Below are 20,829 nucleotides of genomic sequence, written 5' to 3'. Positions count from 1 at the left end.
CAAATCTTATCATGTCTACCATTATAATCTCTTGCAAATGACTCCATCTCTCTACTCACATAGCTACCTTGTTTATCACAGCTTTCCTAGCCTATTACAAAAGCCTCTCAATTGATTTTCCTGTTAAACATCTCTCCCCACTCCAATTTAGCCTCAAGTAGTTTTCCTTAGAACTAGATCTAACCATAACACTCCTTCTCTCAAACTCCATTAGCTATTTCCTCTAGGATCAAAAATAAACTTCTCTGTTTAACTTTTAAAGCCCTTACTGATCCTACTCTATTATTCTAGCCATCTTTTATAATATTACTTTTCCTGAATTTGGTAATCCAGCCAATCTGTTTTATTTTTTTAAATTTATTTTATTTTATAATAACTTTTTATTGACAGAACCCATGCCAGGGTAATTTTTTACATTATCCCTTACACTCACTTCTGTTCCGATTTCTCCTCTCCCTCCCTCCACCTCCTCCCCTAGATGGCAAGCAGTTCTATATATGTTACGTATGTTGCAGTATATCCTAGATATAATATATGTATGCAGAACCAAACAGTTCTCTTGTTGCACAGGGAGAATTGGATTCAGAAGGTAAAATAACCCGGGAAGAAAAACAAAAATGCAAATAGTTTACATTCATTTCCCAGTGTGCTTTCTTTAGGTGTAGCTGCTTCTGTCCATCATTGATCAATTGAAACTGAGTTAGATCTTCTCTTTGTCGAAGAGATTCACTTCCATCAGAATACATCCTCATACAGTATCGTTGTTGAGGTATATAATGATCTCCTGGTTCTGCTCATTTCACTTAGCATCAGTTCATGTAAGTCTCTCCAAACCTCTCTGTATTCATCCTGCTGGTCATTTCTTACAGAACAATAATATTCCATAACATTTATATACCACAATTTACCCAACCATTCTCCAATTGATGGGCATTCATTCAATTTCCAGTTTCTAGCCACTACAAACAGTAGCCAATCTGTTCTTTACACATAATACTCATTTTTCATCCCTGAATCTTTGCACTGGCTATCTCCCTACATCTGAAATGCACTCACTCCTTCTCTTTGCCTAATAGAATCCTTCTTCTTTTTCAACACAAAGTTTAAGAATACCTTGAAGTCCCACCAACTCATCTCCACCAACTTCTAGAGCTTTCACTCACTAACTTTCTTCTATTTATTCTCTCTCTCTCTCTCTCTCTCTCTCTCTCTCTCTCTCTCTCTCTCTCTCTCTCAATACACACACATATATATGTCAGTATATTGGAATATAAATTCCTTTTTAGTAGGGATTTTTCATTCTTTGTGTCTAGAATAGTATCTGGCATAGAGTAGGTACTTAATAAATGCTTCTTACTTGATCAGTGATTGAGATATAATAAAGACAAAAGTTGTAGTAATTGAGGAGTTAAAAATATGGTGGTCAACATAATAGATGTAGAGTTGGAAGGGACTTGGAATGGGGAAGGGTTGAGGTAGAAAGAATGGGAACCATTTTCTTAAAGTTATTCATTTATTAGTGAAGAGAGACCATGACTTGGAAGCCCATAGATAATGCAACAAGGATCTAAATAGGATGGAGCAAACTTCTGAGGAGAGGTTGCTGCTGAGAGATGGCAGCTAAGGTGGGAAGGTATGGAAATGGTAGTGGTGGAAATAATACACTGACTCATACTTTTATCCTTTATATACTAGTGAATGCAAGGAATACTCTCCTGGAGCAAGTCTAATTCAGGCTAGTCCAATGATTCAAACTCGACTAGAATGTAATAAAGCACCATGGATTCTAAAATGTAATAAAAATATTTTTTCTGTTGATGAAGAATAAAAAGGGACAAAATTCCCAAGGTTAAAAAAAAACTAATATAGATAATAACTACTTCCCTTCACATCTTCATTCACCATAGCCACCTAGGTACAGTAGACCCCATTCTAAAAAAAGGCCTTCTGGGCAATAGGGCAGTAGGCTATTTGGATAGTCAATACTGAGAGGAGAGGGTTAGGAATCTTGTCTCCCAGGGAAGGGAATTACATTTTCTTGGGAGGTCAGTATGTAAGGCAGAGTCTTGGCTTCCATTCTCATTTCAACTCAGCTGGAAATTATGCTTGTCTTAGATTAATAGGATAGGTCTCTTTACAATTAATCACCCAGCCTCACTACAACTTCAACACTTCAAAGATCTTTGATTTCATCTGCCTGAGTGCATTCTCCATCAACACAGAATGACTTAGTAGATGGTCTTCAATTAATCATTTCTGTGTTTGTTTTAAACTAAGATATAAGCCATTTCAAGACATACACAAAGCCAAAAAATCACTACCAGATTAAAACATGACAAAACTGGTCTTTTAAATATCTTAATGGAAGACTCAGCTTCCCACATAATAGATCTAATTAACTGTATGGCCATTAAGATCGGTATAAAAAATGAAGTGCCATAAGGTTGACCTATTTGGCTATGAGACAAGTGATGTCATATCCAAGTTCAATAGCAGAATGATTGCCAACATTATAGCTAGCACTTATATAGGGCTTTAAAGTTTGCAAAGTGCTTTGCACTTTTTTTTGTATAAATATCATATTTTTTCTCAAAATAACTCTTAAAGGTAAGTTCTATTATTATTGCCATTTTTGCCAAAGAGTAAGCTGAGGCAAACAAAAATTAAGTGACTTTTCTAAAGTCACACAAGTAGCAAATATCTTCCTAACTCCAGCTCCAACATTCTATTTCCTTTATTACCACATTGCTCATTAGCTCCAAGGGACTTAATGGTAAGCTTGAAGGTCTGCACCCACTCCCATATACACTAAAGAATTGTTTTTTCATTATTCCCCCAGGGATCTCATCATCTTTCAAGATCACTTTGGCCCTGGTATACACACTTTAGCAGTACCCTAATCCCTAAGACCTCTCTGATTAGATGGTAGAGCAGGGCTCCTCATAGAATTTCCATTTAAGGAGGGTACTCAGGTTATCTATCTCTTCATTTCCCTCCTAGTTTTCTCCTCATTCCCTGAACCAGTATCTTCCCTTCTCTTCTTCTTCTCCAGCTTTCTTTTTTTTTCTTTCCCCCATTAGATTGTAAGCTTTACTCAAATAAGGACTGTATCTGAAACATTTAAGAGTTTAAGAAATGTTTATTGGCTGACTGACAAAATCTATCAAGAAAGTCAGTCATCATTCACATTTTTATGGCATCTTAAGATTTACCAAATACTTTCTTCATAACAATACTTTAAGGTAGATAGTGCAAATATTATTGTTGAAAGAGAGGCAAAATGATTTGTCCTCATTTTCCTTTGACTTTAAGTTCAGTTTCTCAAAGAAAAATGTGATCATAGTATTTTTGATAATATGTTTCATTACTCAAATTCAGCAGAGGAAATATAAAATGATTGGAACATTTTGGGGAAAGGGAAAGGAAAGAAAGTTAAGATGGGAAGAGAGAAGGAAGGTGAGGCAATGAGAAAGGTAGGGGGAAGGGGAAGAGAAGGAAAGAAAGGGGAAGAGGACAGAGTGAAGGAAAATACATCAAATTTCAGTATAAAATTCTAGTTGGGAGCTTGAGAATTATTGATTATGATGTAAATTTCAAGGGCAAAGAATGAAAAACATTGGACATTGCTGTTTCTAGGTATTGTCACAAGTTTTTATTTGCAATAGAAAAGACAAAGACTATGACTAATATGAACAATGATTTTTCTCTTCTCACTATTTTCTCTCAGCAGCTTTGAAAAGAAAACCTGGGGTGGGAAGGACAGTGCAGAGCTTAGGGAGTGACAAGACAAGGTCACACTTAGGGGAAGCTTTGAAGGAGTAACCAAGAAAACATGGTACCACACACCAGAAGGAGGGGACCAGAAAAGAGAGACTTGCTTCTTCACCATCACCACCAGTGCCACTTCTATTCCCCACCTCCACACCACTACTCTACATATTTATTTTTCACTGCTTAGGTTTACACTGAATAATAAATAGGCCCTCAGGCTAACATCAGACAGTATGTTGTAGAATATTAGCTAAAATCTGGCACTGCCTCTGTCATACTCTATTGTCTGAATCCATAGAAGAAAATATGTATTTTTTGGGGGGGAACACAAGGTTTTACAAAGGTGAATGTTGAATACTATTTTTGCATGTACTTGGAAAAAATCAAAAGCTATTAAAATATCAAAAAAATAAACCTTACAAGCATTAAAAATTTGTATTTTTGCAAACAATCGGTCATTATGAAAAGATAGATCTCATGAAAATATAGGTAGATTTTGGGAGAGTAAATCATTAAACATTTATTTAGTGCCTATTACGAGCTGGGCACATAGTTGTTGAGTGCTATGGATAGGAAAAAAAGCAAAAGCTAATCACTGCTTTCAAGGAGTTCCCAATCTGAAGTACTCCCAATCAGGAGTACCTGATCTAGTTAATCTTAAATAATTATGTGTTTTAAGTGACTAATTAAAAGCCCATATCTAAGTATGAATAAATCTGACTTTAAAATGTTCAATCTCCTGCTCAAATTACTTCAGATTTATTAAGGTAAAGCTGTTTGATTTTTCATTTTATCCCTTAGATCTGCTAAGGGAGGGTAAAGGGCAGTTTAAAACAACCATCAAAGCATTATAAACATATTCAAGAAATCTAGAGTTAATTTTAGAATTCTTGGCAATTGTCTATATTTTGCAAGGTACACATTTCTATTTGTGGTACTTCATCATGGCATGACAGAACACGGGAAAGACAAATTCCAGTCTAATATACACTCTCATAGAAACCCAACATTCTGGAATGATTTGATGAATGGTGTTGAATGTCAGAGGACATGCCTAAATCAGAAGGAGCTCACCATCACACTGACGAAAAGGACATAAAATGTTGAGCCACATTTTTTGAAGACTATCTGTTAAGCTACTACATATTACTGAAGAGAATATATACAGAATGCAGATGAAATTATAGGTACTTGATTTATCAAACTACAAATGAAACAAGGTAATTTTGTAAAAAGAAGCATAGCCTCTGAGAAAGTTGTTTCACACTAGGGGAACTGGCAAGAATCTACTAGTTGAACACTGAATAAACTGAAAAAGACAGTGTGATTCAAGAAAGGACATACAATTCATTATGAGAAAAAGTCTTGCTTAGCAGCCCCATATAGGTCTGCCATGAAGAGAACTGAGACTCAGTTTTTACAACTGTGGAAGGTAAAAGCAATATTTAGTGATCTGTATTAGGTGGTATTGATAATATGTTTTTCTAGAGCCAATTAATTTGCTGTTATTCAGTTGTTTAAGTTGTTTAATTCTCCATGACTCCACTTTGGAGTTTTCTTAACCGAGATACTGGAGTAGTTTGCCATTTCCTTCTCCAGCCCATTTTACAGATGAGGACACAATTAAGTATTACTTAACAATGACTTACCCAGGGTCATACAGCTAGTAGGTATGTGATACCAAATTTGAACTTAGATGAGCCTTCCTGATTCAGGACCAGCACTCTGTACACTATGGGCCACCTAGCTGCCAACTAATGACTTTATATACCGCACATGGATTAGTCTCCAGCTAAAGTTATCCCATCTGTTCTCTGGCTTATCAAGGAGTCTATAGTATTCTTTGAAAGAATGGAAGAAATGCTCAAGAGGGAGAGGGGAAAGGAAGAAAAGAGTAGAAGCTAAACGGATTAGGAGGCTGGAAACAGTGAAAGAATATGATTTGGAGAAGAAACAGGCTGTTTAAACACCAAGGAAATATAAGAGGGTCAAAGTTCTTTTCGAATAAGTAGACGTGAATACTCTGTCGATGAAGCAGCTTTTTGGACTCCTTGGAATCAGTAGCATACACAAACATCCCCAGGAGAAGGAACAGTTAATATTGGCTGCAGAAGAAGTCCTTAGGGTAGGCAATAACTTGTCGAGAAGTAGAAAGACATTCATATATCAACATCTTGTAAATAAATACTAGATAGATGGTCTTACCAAAGCAGTTCAGGATAGTTTTTAATCAAATGAAATAATATACAAAATTTAACAAATGTTGACAGCATTTGCAATACTACACAGAAACAATGGAATTTGATACAGAGTAAAAAACTGTTACAAGGGCACTAGGCGGTGCAGTAGATAGAGTGCCAACTCTGAAGTCAAATCTGACCTCAGACACTTGATACTTAGTAGTTGTGTAACCCTGGGCAAGAGGGAGAGAAGGAGAAGACAGAGCAAGGGAAGAGGGAAGAAGAAGTGGGGAGACAGATACAGAGAGAGACAGAAAGAAAGGAAATAGTTACAACAGGCTGGTTTGCACCTGTAAGATTCTGGATAAATCATTGAATCTCTCTGAACTCCAGTATCCTCAACTATAAAAAAAAAGGTTCCCAATGACCTCTAAGTTTTTTTTTTTTTCAGCTTTTTTATCTGATCGTACGATGTGATTGATTCAATGGTCTGTCTCCCCACCAGCTGTTTCATGCTAGTGCCCCAGAATCTCTATCTGTACTATGGAAAGGCAACTGATCTTTTCAAATGAAGAAACACTTTGTGTCACTTGACCTGGATGCAATTTTTGGTACAAAGCCTCACTCTACTTCTAACATTAGTTATAGAGGCACATAACAATAGCTGACAAGGGGACAGTGATAGAGGATTTCAACCAGGCAGACATTTGGTAAAAGTGGGGCAGTCGAGAAAAAGATGAATTGACTTAATGATAATTTCATCTATTAAAAGGTAGAAGCAATTGAGGGGCACTGCTATTCTGGACATAGCAAGTACAGGAACTGAGGTTCTCAGAGGTTAAATAGTTTACCCAAATCACATAGGTAGAAAGTAACAGCATTCAGATTTGAATGTGAGGCCTTTGATTTTAAAGCCAGCAGGTTTCCTGCTGTATCATGCTTCACTTTAGAGTGTAAAAAAGCTGTTCATGTTATCTAGTGTTCTTATTTTATAGGTAAAGAAACAAGTCCAGAAAGCAATAACCATCCTATTTTGGAGCATATCATGGATAAAGATGGACCAGCCAGCATAATGTGACAGATCTCCTTAATTTTAGAAGAATGACTTTCAAAGTGTTTAAAGAATGCAGGAAATTGGCTTAAGTGCAATGAGCTCAAAAATGATGTCATGATAAGAAAGGAAAAAAGCTTTCTGAAGTGACAGACTTGTCTGTAGAGAGATCTCAACTAACTAAGAATTTTAAAGATATGTACAAAAAGATGAAAGAGCAGGTAAGTGAAGATGATTTAAAAAAAGTTATATCCCTAGAAAAGTGTTGGGAATGCTAAAGCCCAAGGGGGAAATAGAGATTTTCAATGAATGCCAAATACAAACAAAAAATAACTTAAAAAAAAAGCTATGCTGGGTACAAGAAGAAAAAACAAATATCAAACTTACTTGGGGTACAGGAGAGAGAAAGATAGGATTACTTAGTACTAATTTGGTTTTAACTACTAAAGAGAAAAGGGTGAGCACATGAAATAGGAGAGGAGTAATTCAGAAATACAGAGGAGAAACACAAGATGTGTCACATTTATTTTCAAATTTCTAGAGATAAAAGGATATACAAAGTACAGTTAGAACTCATTTACAAGAAAAAGGTCACTTTTTTCAATAACCAAAATAACACTTTTACAAAGAAATCTTCCCTTTTGTCTGGCACTTGTATAAGTGCTCAACTCTCTCAGCCCAGTTCTTTACAGCTTCATCACTAAAGACAAGCCCAGATTTACTAACATCTTTGTATTAAATTAATCCAATTAGGAAAATGGCATCAGGAAGAAGAATGGATACTGTCTAGATGAGTCTAGTTTGAAGAAAGAAGAGGAAAGTGACAAAATCAGAAAATGAGCATCAAATGACAGATTATAGCAGTTGCCAAGAATTTCAGGCTTAATAATCATCATTTAGTAACTGCATCAGAATAAAGAGGGGGAGGAAGTAGTGACAAGAAGTAATCGCTCAGAAAGATACTTTAAAGCAGAGAAAATTTGAGTTAAATCATGATATTAATAAGCTTAAGTCATTAGTCTAAGAAGATGATTCTTTTTCTCCCCATGTAAAGTACATTTTTCTATGTTTGACATAATTTTAATACTTGTCTTTCATAATAGTCTGATTCATTTGCCATTTTTAAATTTGGTTCTTAAAGTTTATGGGGTTGAATTCTTTTATGCAAATTTCAAAAGATAATATAGAGTACCCAATCTCATATCCATTTGCTAATGATAAGTTGTTTCTGAAGATGCAAATATAAAGTTGGAGAGCTAAAGTTTAATAATCAAAGACATGTCAAATTTGGTCTTTTAAGCACTGACTTTCATTACTCAAAGTAATCTTCTTTGATCTTTTAATTTAACACACAGACAAGTCTCTGGGAACCTCTCAAAGTTAGGATGATGACCTGTTATGATCCATTTGTAAGTTTTAAAGGGGAAAAATTATGTTATGTGTGTGATAAGAGTCAAAATTAAATTTAAGCAGACATTCAAAATATATTTTCAAACATGAACAAAAATATTGCCAGTTCTAAATTGAACGTGTCACATACTCAGACAATAAAGGGGGTATGTAATTATATTATTGAAAGGAAGCTTGGAAGCTGTTAGGGGCAATGAGACATTGCTCTCTCTGAGACAGGCCACGTAGCCTGTATGCTAAGGATCATGCCTAAGTGTGAAGGAGCAGGATGCGTCTCCAAAAGCCCCCACAGCTGTGAATCATAACATACTTGAAGGAATTGCAAACCAGCTTTACTGACACAGATGTTGCTTGTGAATTGGGAAGGAAAAAAATTAGAGGCAAGAGGGAGGAGAAGAGAGGTCAGACAATGCACCTGCCTCTCAGTCTTCTTGTATCTTTATCATCCTCTCACATGAAGGGATCTGTTCTGCGGGTCAGAATTAGATCCCCAGCAGCCACTAGCAGATGGCTCCCATAACAAAAAGGCATCTAGTCCAACTTGTAATTTAATTGATTTATTCTATAATCTGTGTGATAGGATCAGTACTTCTCTAATGTTACTTCTCTCCAACCCGTAACATGGAAGTCTTGATCTAAAAGAATTGCCCCCAAGTTGTTCTGGCCTTAGCTTTTATTCCTTCTCTTCCTACCTGTTCCAATCAACATGAGGTAGATCAAGGAAAAGGTTCCCCTGGGACTTCATTGGCCCTGGCTGCACTAACACAGTTTCCTGATCATCTAGGATCATAAGTCCCAGCCATATGGAATCTGGACCTCTCAGATATGTTGGGTGCCTAAGGTTACACAAATCATCATATTCTAGTGACCTACTGACATATTTTAGATGGAGACAAGTATAACTCTATCCTTGTTGCAAACCTCATTGACTTAAAGGTGCCTCATTTCATCCCAAAACTAAATCTGAACTAAGAGGGTGCTGGTATTAAACTGTACTACAAAACCTAGCAAGCAAATACATATAGTATTTTGAAGATTTATAGAGAAAGCACTCCCTACCTAAGAGCCATCTATTCCCTATGGAAATCAATCTATTTAGGACTTCCCCCTGATTTCTCAAAGCTTTGAAATCTCTTTGCAACTCCCACTCATCATCTCTAGCTTAGTTCCCTGGGAAGAACAAGTATAATCTTTCTTCTGAATGAAGAAGGCCCTCAAATAATACCAAGCAGAAGTTCTTTCCTTCCCTTCCCTCTCTCTGTTCCCTTTCTCCATTTAAGGCTTCTCACTGCCAAGCTAAACTACCCACATTCCTTCAACCAATCCTCCCAATGGAGAAAATAGATGGGACTTATGATCCCAGATGACCAGGAAACTATAGTTGTAAAGCAAGGACCAATCAGGTCCTGGGGATCATTGACCTACTTCATTTTGATTGAAAGAGATGGGAAGAGAAGGAATAAAAGCTGAAGCCAGACTAGCTTGGGGGAAATTCTTTTAAGTCAAGACTTCCCATGTTACGGGTGAGAGAGAAGAAATAAGATGCTAGATCCAACTGGTTCCCCTTCTTTGGGAGTTGTCCAACTTGCCTCTCTAAAATGTAGTGTTCAGAACCCAATACAATATTCCAGGTGTGAGTTAATACAGGCAAAGTCCAGGAATCCTGACATCTTGATGTTGTCTAAGATTGTATTAACTTTTCTAGCTACCATTTTGCACATCCTCTATGTGGTCAATTGTGGAAGATTTACAAGAAGACAGATAAGAGAATTACACTATGAAGTATGATTTCTATTATTGGAGATAGTATCAACATTGACAAGATCACAGATTCACCGAAGGAAAAAAAGGAACATCACCTTATTGAAACAAATACTTAGCTTATAGTCCTTTAGAAAAAGATCATTTTTCACATAAACTATTGCATCCACATGGTTTTGCTTTTAGTTACTGAAACCACTGACCATCAATGCATTATTGACTAGTCTAGTTAATAAACTGACTATATCCAGAAATTGTCTCTCCCCTTTTTCCTTTGTTTCACTATAAATTCACAATCCTATGATTTGTTGCCTTAGAAGATTCCCGAGACCTTTTCTCCTTAAAGTTAAGTAAACCAAAAACTAAAATGTAAATATACTGGACCAATTAAAAGGAATTATATGACAAAATGTTTCTAAAGGAGAAGTAACATGTCTACTAAGACCCTTATGTCCTCAAGTATCAAAGAATTTTAGAAATATTGAGAGTCTGTGGATTTTTTCATTTGAATTTTTAAATTTTATTTTTAATTTGTGGAATAAATCAAGGATTTTTATAACAGTACGATTAAAAGTTTTTACATGAAACTAACTGTAAATCTACCTTGCACAATTTGATATTTCTTTCAAATATACAACAAAATTATCATGTAAATTTTTTTTTCTTTTCCTTTCCCCTCTCCTAACCTTACAGATAACTAATAATTTGGTTTTGGTAAATTTATGGGAAGAAAGAAAAAGTGAGGAAAGAGGAATACACTGGGGAAAAGAATTAGAACTTACTATTTATTTCACATACTCAGTATGTGAAGAAAAAAAGAGTATGCCAACATGGAAGAAGGAGAAGTGGGAACTTTTGTCTGAACTGAACAGAAGAGAGTACACACAATAAAACAGAAGGAGTTTGGAGTAGAAAAATAATAAAATCAAACAAGGAACTATAATGAAGAAAGAGGAACAAGGAAAATAGCATTTATAGAGGGTGGATAGAATAAGAAGCAGATTAATTTTATGTGAAACAACTATCACCTTTAGAAAAGAGATTATGAAGTGGAGATTAAAGTGATAGAACAAAATCCTGTACATGGGGTTTGAAGGAAAACAAAGAAGAGAAAAGTAGAATGAAAGCAGATTTCTCATAAGTGTTGAGCACATACTCATACTCAGTAGTTTCTTCACTGTAAAACAAAGGGCTTGGGGGGGGAGGGGTAGGAAGAATAGGGTCTCTCATGTTGTCATGTTTATCCCCAGGGCAGAGCATCATTCCTGGCAATATAGTGAGAACCTATTGAATGATTTTTTTTTCTCTTTAATTTGTAACACTATTGAATTGTTAGAGAGGAGGATGCAGGTGTTCAGCAATAATTTTCACTGCCCTTTCCTACCCACTTTGTCTCTGGAGATGTAATCAGTCACACCCTGTTACATTAAATAACCAGTTCATTCTAAGTTTAAGAGCAATATTTAGCCCATCAAGTCTCATAAATTCCTCTTGTGTTCCTTTCGGGAACTGATAGAGAGTAAATGAAAAATTAGCATAACCAAAATTGCTCAAAGCCCCCAGTCAAGGATTCCTAACATATAGGCTTTTGTGCTGTGATTAGAATTTACTTTTTTCTTTAGTTAATGCCTCTTTGAGAGTTGAGGCAAAAGTATGTGATGGGTATCTGCTACTAGACAGTCACTGGAAGTAGAAGCTCTTTTTAAAAAATTATTTTGAATTTATGGAATAAAACAAACACTTCCAGAACAGTATCTAACAATAAAGATGATTGCAAATGCAACCACAAATCAATTAAGTACAACTTGCTATTCCTTTTAAATGTATAATAAACTTATCCCCACCCTGATGACTATCATTACACATAAATATTGTCCAAAGATCTATCCTTGACCTTTTCTCTCACCATACTATTTTGGTAAACTCATACTACTGAATGGCTTCAACAATAATCTCTATGAAAGCAATTGTCCAATATATCTTTTTTTGCTTTTTAAAAATTCATTTTATTTTATTTTTAATTTGTGGAATAAAATAAGAATTTCCATAACATATGACAAAAAAAGACAATCGTATTTGAAACTACAAATCTACTATATAGAACCTGCTACTTCTTTCAAATATACCACAAAATTATTATTTTTTGCCTTTTTCTCCTGCTCCCCCAAGGATGGCTATCAATGGCCACAAATAGGTGTATATATATAAAATTATTCTAAACATATTACTATTCACCAGTTCTTTCTCTGGATGCCCTTCATAGGTAATTTGGGCATTTATAATGGACAAAATGACTTATTTTGAACAGACTTTTTTTTTTTTTAATTTTCTTCAGCCCTTAAGAACATGGTTATAACTGATGGTTTCAGCCAATCTTTGTTCAGAGATGCTTGTAAAGATGATGGTCCTCTTCAATCTCTTCTCTCTTAGTTATAGTTAAGTCCTGGCCTGTATTTTGTGTTTTGTCTTTTGTCTATGAGACCTGTGCTGTCAATCTTTTTTTTTTTTTTTTTTTGGTTTAGCTCTTGATGTTCCCACTTCCCATACCCTGAAATCTCTAATTTCAAATTAGCTCACTGAATTTATATAGGCCTCATGGGCCAACCCCTTTAAATATTCAGAAGTTCTAGGAAAAAGTCTGATAAGTCTGATTCATATCATGTGCATATATGGGGGGGGAATGTGTTCTAGTTCTTTTTCCTTTTATCTCTAGGTATTTTAACTATCCTTCTGCTAATTTTATTTTGAATAATATATGCCAATCATTTCCTTATCATGTTTATTTTTGTTCCATGTCTGCATTTTTTTTCTTCTTTCCTTATGCCTTTCACTTCACAATGCAGATATACTTTAAGGCCTAACAGGAATAAACTGGCCAGAGACATTAGAGAAATTCAACCATTCTTTCCACTCAAAACTGTTTTTTTTCTATCCAGGCTTGCCAATGATTGAAGACTGGTTCCAAATTATTTCACTTTAAAATGACAAAGGAAAAAAATGCAGTCATTTACAAAAATTAAATTCAAACCACTTACAAAATGACTCTCCCTATTTCATCAGCAACCTTCCTAAAAGTAATTCTTCTTCAATTTAAAGGTCTATTTTTTCTTGTTGTTTGTAAAACTAGCGATTCTTTTGTATATGGCATAGAATCAAAAAACAATAGAGTCAGAAGGAACCTCTGGGATCACCTAGTCCAAGCTTCTAAATCACAATCACAATATCCTCATGTGTGGGCTTTACTTCTGCTTACTAAGGCACATATTTGCATTTCTTTTTTGGACAGCTCCATTAGACAGAAGCAATTTTTCCTTATGTTAAACTGAAAATCTTCTTGGCTTTTTGTAACTTCCACCCATTAGTCCCAGTTATGCCTTTCAAAGTCTGACAGAGCAAATATATTCTCTTTTCTCTTTAGTCCTTCCACTTCCAATAACTGAGTTCAAATAATTGCCTCAATACACCAAGACTTTCTTCACTCATTTTTTGTATGTCATGTCCCATATAAAATGTGATGCCAAGAACTAAACCTAAGCCTCCAGATGTAGTATGATCAAAGCAAAATATAAAGGAATTATTATTTTAAAACATATTTTGATAATTGCATTTCAATATAATTAGTTTCTTTTGAATCCTGTACTTAGGCATTTGGAAGCATTATTCTGAAAATTATCATCCTATTTTCCATTATTCTGAAAATAGATTTCACCAGACTGCCAAAGGGGTCCCAAGATGCTAAAATATTAAGAATCCTTGCGCTAGACTCAGCCAAATATAATATTAACTTTCCCCTCCTTCTATACTAGCACTGTTTATGTGTACTAACACAATGACCTTGCCATCCTATAAAATTCCCAAGTCTTTATCACAAGAATATTAGCTACTTTCCAGAATTGGCATCTTCTCCTTGCTTTGTACGCTATTTCCAGCTTTTCTTCTTTAGAGTGTAGGGTTTAGTGGTGTAGCTTTAACTCTCAAGTAAGTCTCCATAAATTCATTGTGTTCCTAACTGATAAAGCCACCACCTATTCCCATTATTTATGTATAACAACTGAAGGAGCATTACAATGGAAATCAAGATTTCCATTAATTAAGATGCAATTAACATCTTAATTTTAAGAACCTGAAGAGGAAGAACAAAGAAGGAAGGAAGGAAAAAGAAAAAGGTTAAGGATAAAAGCAAATTATCAGGAATGGAACTAAGAAACAGTTTTGTTAAAAGATACAGAGACAGAGACACACACACAGAGAATATTAAATGAAAACTAGTTTCCTTCTATCTTCTGTAGAAGTAGCAATTCTTCTCTTTCCAAAAACATTTCAGTCACCTGAAAAAAAAATCCATTTGAATTTCCAAACCACAAAAAAAAGATTTTTCACATGAATTTGCTGCCTAATCAAGGTATGTCACAGACTAGGTTTCAATAAGATTATATATTGGTAACTCAACTGCTGCTCTTCTCCAGATAACTATAAAATGATATGCTGCACTCCTTTACCAGGCAACATTTAGATAATGTTTGGAATTGTTTTCTAGTTTGCTGCTGCATCCTTTGCCAAAAAAGTAAGCTCACCAGCAACTGAAAAAAATGCAATTTAGAAGACATTTAAGATCCTGCTTAATCTCACTGGCCAACTGGAATAAATCAATGGCAAGAGCTAAATCCTGGGAGACAAAAAGGAAGATGAAGAGGTAACACAAGATTTTTGCTTTTGTTCCCCTTACTGGGTTTGAGATATTTTTCACTTGTTAATGAATGAGGGAGACTGCTCTTCATTTCCTTTTTACCTCCTATTCTTACTACTGGAGAAAATGATCTCCTAGTAATTATTCATTATAAATCCATTACATCAAATTAGTCTATATTGCCTACTTCCAATTATCCTAAGTAAGCACTCCACTTGCTATAATTTTTAAAAGAATGTGGATGAATTTGTGAGAAGAGTACTGGCCTGGAAAGTCAAGAGACTTGAGTTCTAGGTCTTAGCTCTAGAACTAGTCAGCTATATAATCTCCAATCAAGTTGCTCAGTTTCTTTACCTTGTATATGATTGACAACAGGACATTTAACAACCCTAAATCAACTAGTCAATATCAACTTAATCAAATATAGTATTTTTTAAGTTTACCTAGAGAAATTCAGGCTTATTAATGTTGGCTAGCCAAGACAAAATATTTTCCAGTCCAATTCTGGTTCACATTGAATTATTAGAATGGCCATATAGTGGATGTCTTTATCTCTTCCTTCATTATAAAAGCAATAGGAAGAAGTAATTACTTTTTCCCTTAATACTTTTTCTAGGACATTTAAGAATAAAATAAAATTTTTTTTTCAAAAAATTAATCTTCAGGTATTTGCTTGACTATCTGATTTGTTATTTTAAAAAGAGCTTTATTTAAGGGTTGGTTGATAGAGTTTAGAGATATTGCTATTTTAAAAAGAAAAGGAAAAGGGAACATCAATGAATAATTTTTTTTTCTGAACTTAAACATCCCTCTCAGTGGGCATCTCTCTACACTTAATAGAAGAGAAAAAGACAATTCTACATGATATTGTAGAACTCTGCAAGCTTTTAAGTAAAATTCATACTCAATCTTCAGCTTTCAAAGCTGTCTTGCTTGTCCGTGCTTCTGTCCTTTCTTCTCTTTCCTTCAATAGATCACATGTTAAGAATTCACAGAATAAAGTAGAAACAAGTCCAGAAGGGAACAGAACCAAATAGAGAAATGTTAGACTTACTATGACAAATTACTATGATAAATGTTGCAATTACTATGATAAGTTTTTAAGTTTTCTGTGCAAGTTTTGTTGGATGAAAAGAAAAGTAATGACCAAGGAGAAGAGAAAGCTTTTAGAAGGAGTCTTAGTTGGACTTTAAAGGATGAATGGGAATTCAAAAGATAAGAAGCTATGAATGGAGGGCATTTCAGATACAAAGCAAAACACAAAGACACGAGATATGAAATAATGGGGCATTTCTAGGGGAAAACAAGTTGTCCAGTTTGGCTGAAACAGAGAGTACATATAGAAGAGGGCTATGAGATAAAGCTAGAATGGCATATTGTCACCAAACCACCAAGAATCTTGAATGAATTTTATTATTGATAAAATACTGCAGATTTTGAAAAAGTGATGAGACTATGTGTTTAAGGAAGCAGAATAAAAGAATGACTAGAAAGATTAGGTAGAGGCAATAAGACCTGTTGAAACAACCTCTAATAAACAAAGTAAGAAGAGCCTGCACTAGGACAATGAGAATACATTGTGGTAGGCAGGTAGGGATAAAGTTGCAGATATTGAACTGATTGGACTGTGTGTGGGAAGTGAGGAAAGAATCTAAACCATCAAGGTTTCAAACATGGGCCAATTCAGAAATTGTCTTCACAAGAAAGGGCAGATCTGAAAAGATCTGGTTTGAATACTGCTGGGGTTGATGAAAATACTTTGATAGATAGTTGAAAATTAAATTCTGGTGCTTTGAAGAGAAATCAGGGCTGGAGAAAAAAAAAGACATAGGAATCATCTCTGTACAGGGGAGAGTTGAAGCTATGGGAATGAATGAGATGGTTAAGGAAGCGAGAACTTTTAGAAACATCTACCTTATAACAATTGACAGTTAAATAAAGAAGAAAGTTTCTATAAATAAACAAGATTTAGTGCAATAAAAGGTGAACTGAGGGAGTGTGTTGTCTTGAAGCCAAAAGAGAAGATAATCAAAAGTAAAATATGAGCAGGGAGTTCAAGGAAAAAATATTACAAAGATCACTGGATATAATGATTAGAAAGTCACTGTGGGGTCCTTGGAGTTTTCAAAAAAAAAAAAAGTTGATGAAGTAGCCAGATTTTATTATTAGCTAGAAAATGGACACAGAGGTGAACTAAATAAGATAAAATTCAATGGTCACAAATGTTCACAAATATACCTTAAGCTTAAAAAAAAAAACACTTTACAAGATGGAGAAGGCATAGCAAGATATCCCTTTGTCTAAAAGTCAAGATCTGGGTGGGGAAGATAAATTTTAAAGGAAATATTTGGAATGTTTAATCCTAAGAAGAGAAGACTTGGGATAATATGATAATTGTCTTGTACACACTATGAGTTTAATCAACGGCTGGATGAACTCTTACTGTATATATATAAAATAGCTTATCTGTCAATACCACTGGATCTGGGATTTTAACAAAAAAATGTCTCATTTATTGGTTAAAAACCTGGGTTTTTAGCTTTTTCTGTGTCATGTTTCTCTGTCAGTGTGATGAATGAAAAATCTGAGGCACAGTTTCTGAGTAATTAGTCATCACTTTATTAATGAGATCTGCTAATAATTAAATTGATGGCCAATGGTTTCTCTCTGTATTTTATGGTAAAGCCATGAAGAACTAAGAAGCCTTAAGATACCTTTGGAAAAGGGGGTGCCATTTGACAGGTGAAAATCAATCCTGGGTTGGTGGATATTTAAATAAGAGAGTGGGCTAAAAAATCTTTAGTTCCTCTTGCTGAGAAAGTGACTTAATCAAGAGACTCAAGCCACCTTCAACAACCTGGATAGAGACATTTTCTATATACCTACCACTCTAGTCAGTTTTCTTCTTCATTACCTGGATCACCATGAACTCCAAAGAAAGGATATAAGAATATGGGCTTGTTCTCTCCAGTCAAGAATTTACCTAGATTAGATTCTGTTTACACTTCAAACACAAGGTCTCCTAGTTGGGTGAGCTCTTGATCAAGATTGAGGAACAAGTACCCCAAATATTAGAGCATTTTCCTCTAAAAATCATGCTTTTCAGAAACTGACTGAGTGACCTACAGGGACCAGCCTCAGAGCGAGTAAATAAAAAATCTGGACCCTAATTAATAATGATATAATAGAATAGAAATAGAATAGAAAATAATTTATCTCAACAGTTTGGTGATGTCTAAAGACCTCGTCAGAATCATTTTTTAAATGCATAAAATAGAGTTATGAAGATTGCAGGAGTTATCAAATTTTAAACAATTGGAGTTTTCTGACCCTGTTCTAGAGTTGACTGTTCTTAAGAACATGTTTTAGAAAATTAAGTTGTTTTGAAGCACAATGATTCAATAATGTGCCCAGGATCACATAAATATAGTAAAAGGTGGTAAAAAGCCCAAATGTTGATTTTACTCCAAGCCTTGCACTCTACGGACAAACAAATCTGTCATTATAGTAAAGCAGCACATAAATATATTAAAAAGAGATTAAACATAGCTTTGTCCGTCAGAAAAAACAGTGGAAACACACACATGCACACTCACACACCACTTGCGGAGCACTGCTGTGTGGGGGTTTTCCGACAGCAAAGTTCCAGAACTTTTTATATAGGGTGAACAACCTCAGAGGGTTTCTGAAATGACAGTCAGGCCTAAGATCAGTGGGGGTTGAAAGCGTGGTAATAAGGTAGAAAGTTGAGTGTTGGGAAAATTGAGGAGGGAACAGACTATTCTCAGAGCATAGAGCAAAGTGGAATGAGTAATGGCATTGTACCCTACCCCAACAAACTTTTTTTCACGTAAAGGCCACTTCCAGAGTTCAATCCAACTGACTCTTAGCTAAGGAGATGAGAAAGAGGAGAAGGGAGACTTATTATTTTAGGAGGAAGACAAAAGGGAAAGTGGTTAACAAGTAGTCAAGTCCCTGGCCCCGGTTTTGTGGTAGGATGGGCTATCACCGTGATCTAGGGGAAAGCAAAAAAAAAAAAAAAAAAAAAAAAAGTTTCGTGGAAGGAACTTAGATCTTAAGTTTGCAAATCACCTGACTCAACTTTAGGAAAGAATGAAAAATGTGCCAAATAAGAAATCAGAGTAATTAGATTACTAGTAATTAGTCTCACTGTGTGGCGTTGGCATTTCCATCCGAGCATCTTCTGAGTGGGAATGATCGAGTCTATAATTGGGGTGTGTGTGTGTGAGAGAGAGATGGGGCTCAGGGGAACAAACTTGCACCCCATAATGCACTCACCTAGCAGCAACAACTTGAGCTCTCTGCGAGCATCCTTTTTGTCCCTGCGCAGCTGTCTCTCAATTTCAGCACTAATGCGCTGCGATTCCTTCTCCTCCGCGGACAAGCAGCAGCAGCCGGCCATGGTTTCGCTCTGCCCTCTAAATTCGGGTCGCCTGGAGCGTCGGGACCAAACTTAGAATCGACTTCGAATTCTCTCCTCTAAAGTGGTTTCTCTTTCCTCAGCTTTTCCAACCCCAATGTAATCGAAGGATTAATAAACAAGGAAGTTTATTAGTGTTGAGGGGAGAGGGAGGGAGAGGAGAATCTCTTTTTTTCTCTAAAACACGTCCCAATCTGCTCTAAGGGTTTCTTTCTGGTAGGCTGAGAAATAGTTCCTCAGAAGCATAAACAAGGCAGATTCAGGGCTCCTTGAACTCCAGGGTGTCGTTTGTGCAGAGCGCGCTATCTGCTCGCGTCAGGAGTTGAAATAACCTTGTTCGTTTCTTCCGAGATCAAGAGAAGGTCTCAGTTGGCTTCCTCCAAACTCGAGAACTGCTTGTTGTATGCGCCTGAGTAGGTGGACCTGAAGAGGGGACCCGCTCGGGAGGAGGGGGCGCGATTCGCGCAAAAGTTGGGGTGGAGCGCCCAGGCACTCCGAGAGCACTGGCCAGAGGGAGCAATTGAGGAGTAGGAGACAGCCCCTTCAGGAAGCTAGGGTAAGAGGACTAGCTAGGGATATTCAAGCACCGAAAGCAGAAAGGGCCACCACCCTTCTAGCAGACAAGGTCTGAGGGAAAGGTTTCTGCTGTTCGCAGAAACTGTTCGCGATTGAGAAGGAGGCGGAGCGTCCACGAACACTACGATGCAGTTTCTGTTCTCAAGCTGGGCACCCCTGCCTAATGGCGTCTGTTAGCTATGAAGTGGGTCCCGGTGAGGCTAACTGGAGTAGGAGAAGGATGGGGGCTGAGGGCCACTAACTTTTCGGTCTAAACCTTCCGCACCTGCGCTGCTCCTGACTCTTCACTGTTGCAGGTGCTTTAGAGGAGTGGCAGAAAAGTCCAGGGTGCCCTCCTTCCTTTCCTCTGCAAATCCGGGTTCTGACAGGTGAGGGAGTTTCCACAACTCCCCAACAACGGGGGAGAAGGCTAAAGAAAGTGAACGCACAAGGAACAGAGCCAAAGTTCCTGCCTTCACTTGGAGTTGAGACGCCTCAGACGTCTTCCCTAGATAGATTGCTCTAGAACTCCCAAATAGCTTTTGTATTGATAATCAAAGGGTCCCCGCTACTGCGTTTTGGAAAGTGTTAAAAACCCTCAGGCTATAGAGTAAGTGAAAGCGCGTGCAAATATTATCTCTGGGTCCTGTCCTTTCCGCACGCACCGGATTTGGGAAAGGGCGTTCGGGAGAGAGGAAATGGAAACTGATGAATAGTTTGCATATTTTAACATAGATAAAAACAAAACAAAACAAAACCCTTCTGGAAGTTAGAGCATTTGAACACCTGACGTTTTCTTAATTCAAAGCAGTTGCTCGACACAGATCCTTCTAAGTTAATTTATATGAAAACTAGATATAAAGGGTTCCCCCCCGCCACGCACTTTTATGGATATTTATGGGTACATGTGTTTGCGTGTACATCTATTTATGCATATTGTACATCTAAATATAACTTATGGGTGTGTGGGGAA

The 20,829-nt window shown here is 36.3% G+C and overlaps 1 protein-coding gene across 1 annotated transcript in view; it reads right to left on the bottom strand.

Moving 5' to 3' along the window:
- Positions 1–20,434, bottom strand: part of GNA14 (G protein subunit alpha 14) — a 249,645-nt gene extending 229,211 nt beyond the window's left edge. Inside the window, exon 1 of the mRNA XM_051966636.1 lies at positions 19,160–20,434. Within this exon, the coding sequence (XP_051822596.1) occupies positions 19,160–19,283 (124 nt within the window). The 5' untranslated portion in view covers positions 19,284–20,434. The remainder of the gene's footprint in view (positions 1–19,159) is intronic.
- Between the last annotated feature and the right edge of the window lie 395 nt (positions 20,435–20,829).

The sequence above is a fragment of the Antechinus flavipes genome, chromosome 1 (assembly GCF_016432865.1).
Source record: "Antechinus flavipes isolate AdamAnt ecotype Samford, QLD, Australia chromosome 1, AdamAnt_v2, whole genome shotgun sequence".
Taxonomy (NCBI): Eukaryota; Metazoa; Chordata; class Mammalia; order Dasyuromorphia; family Dasyuridae; genus Antechinus; species Antechinus flavipes.
Note: the sequence above shows the minus strand (reverse complement) of the source record. Positions and strands in the feature narration are given on the sequence as shown.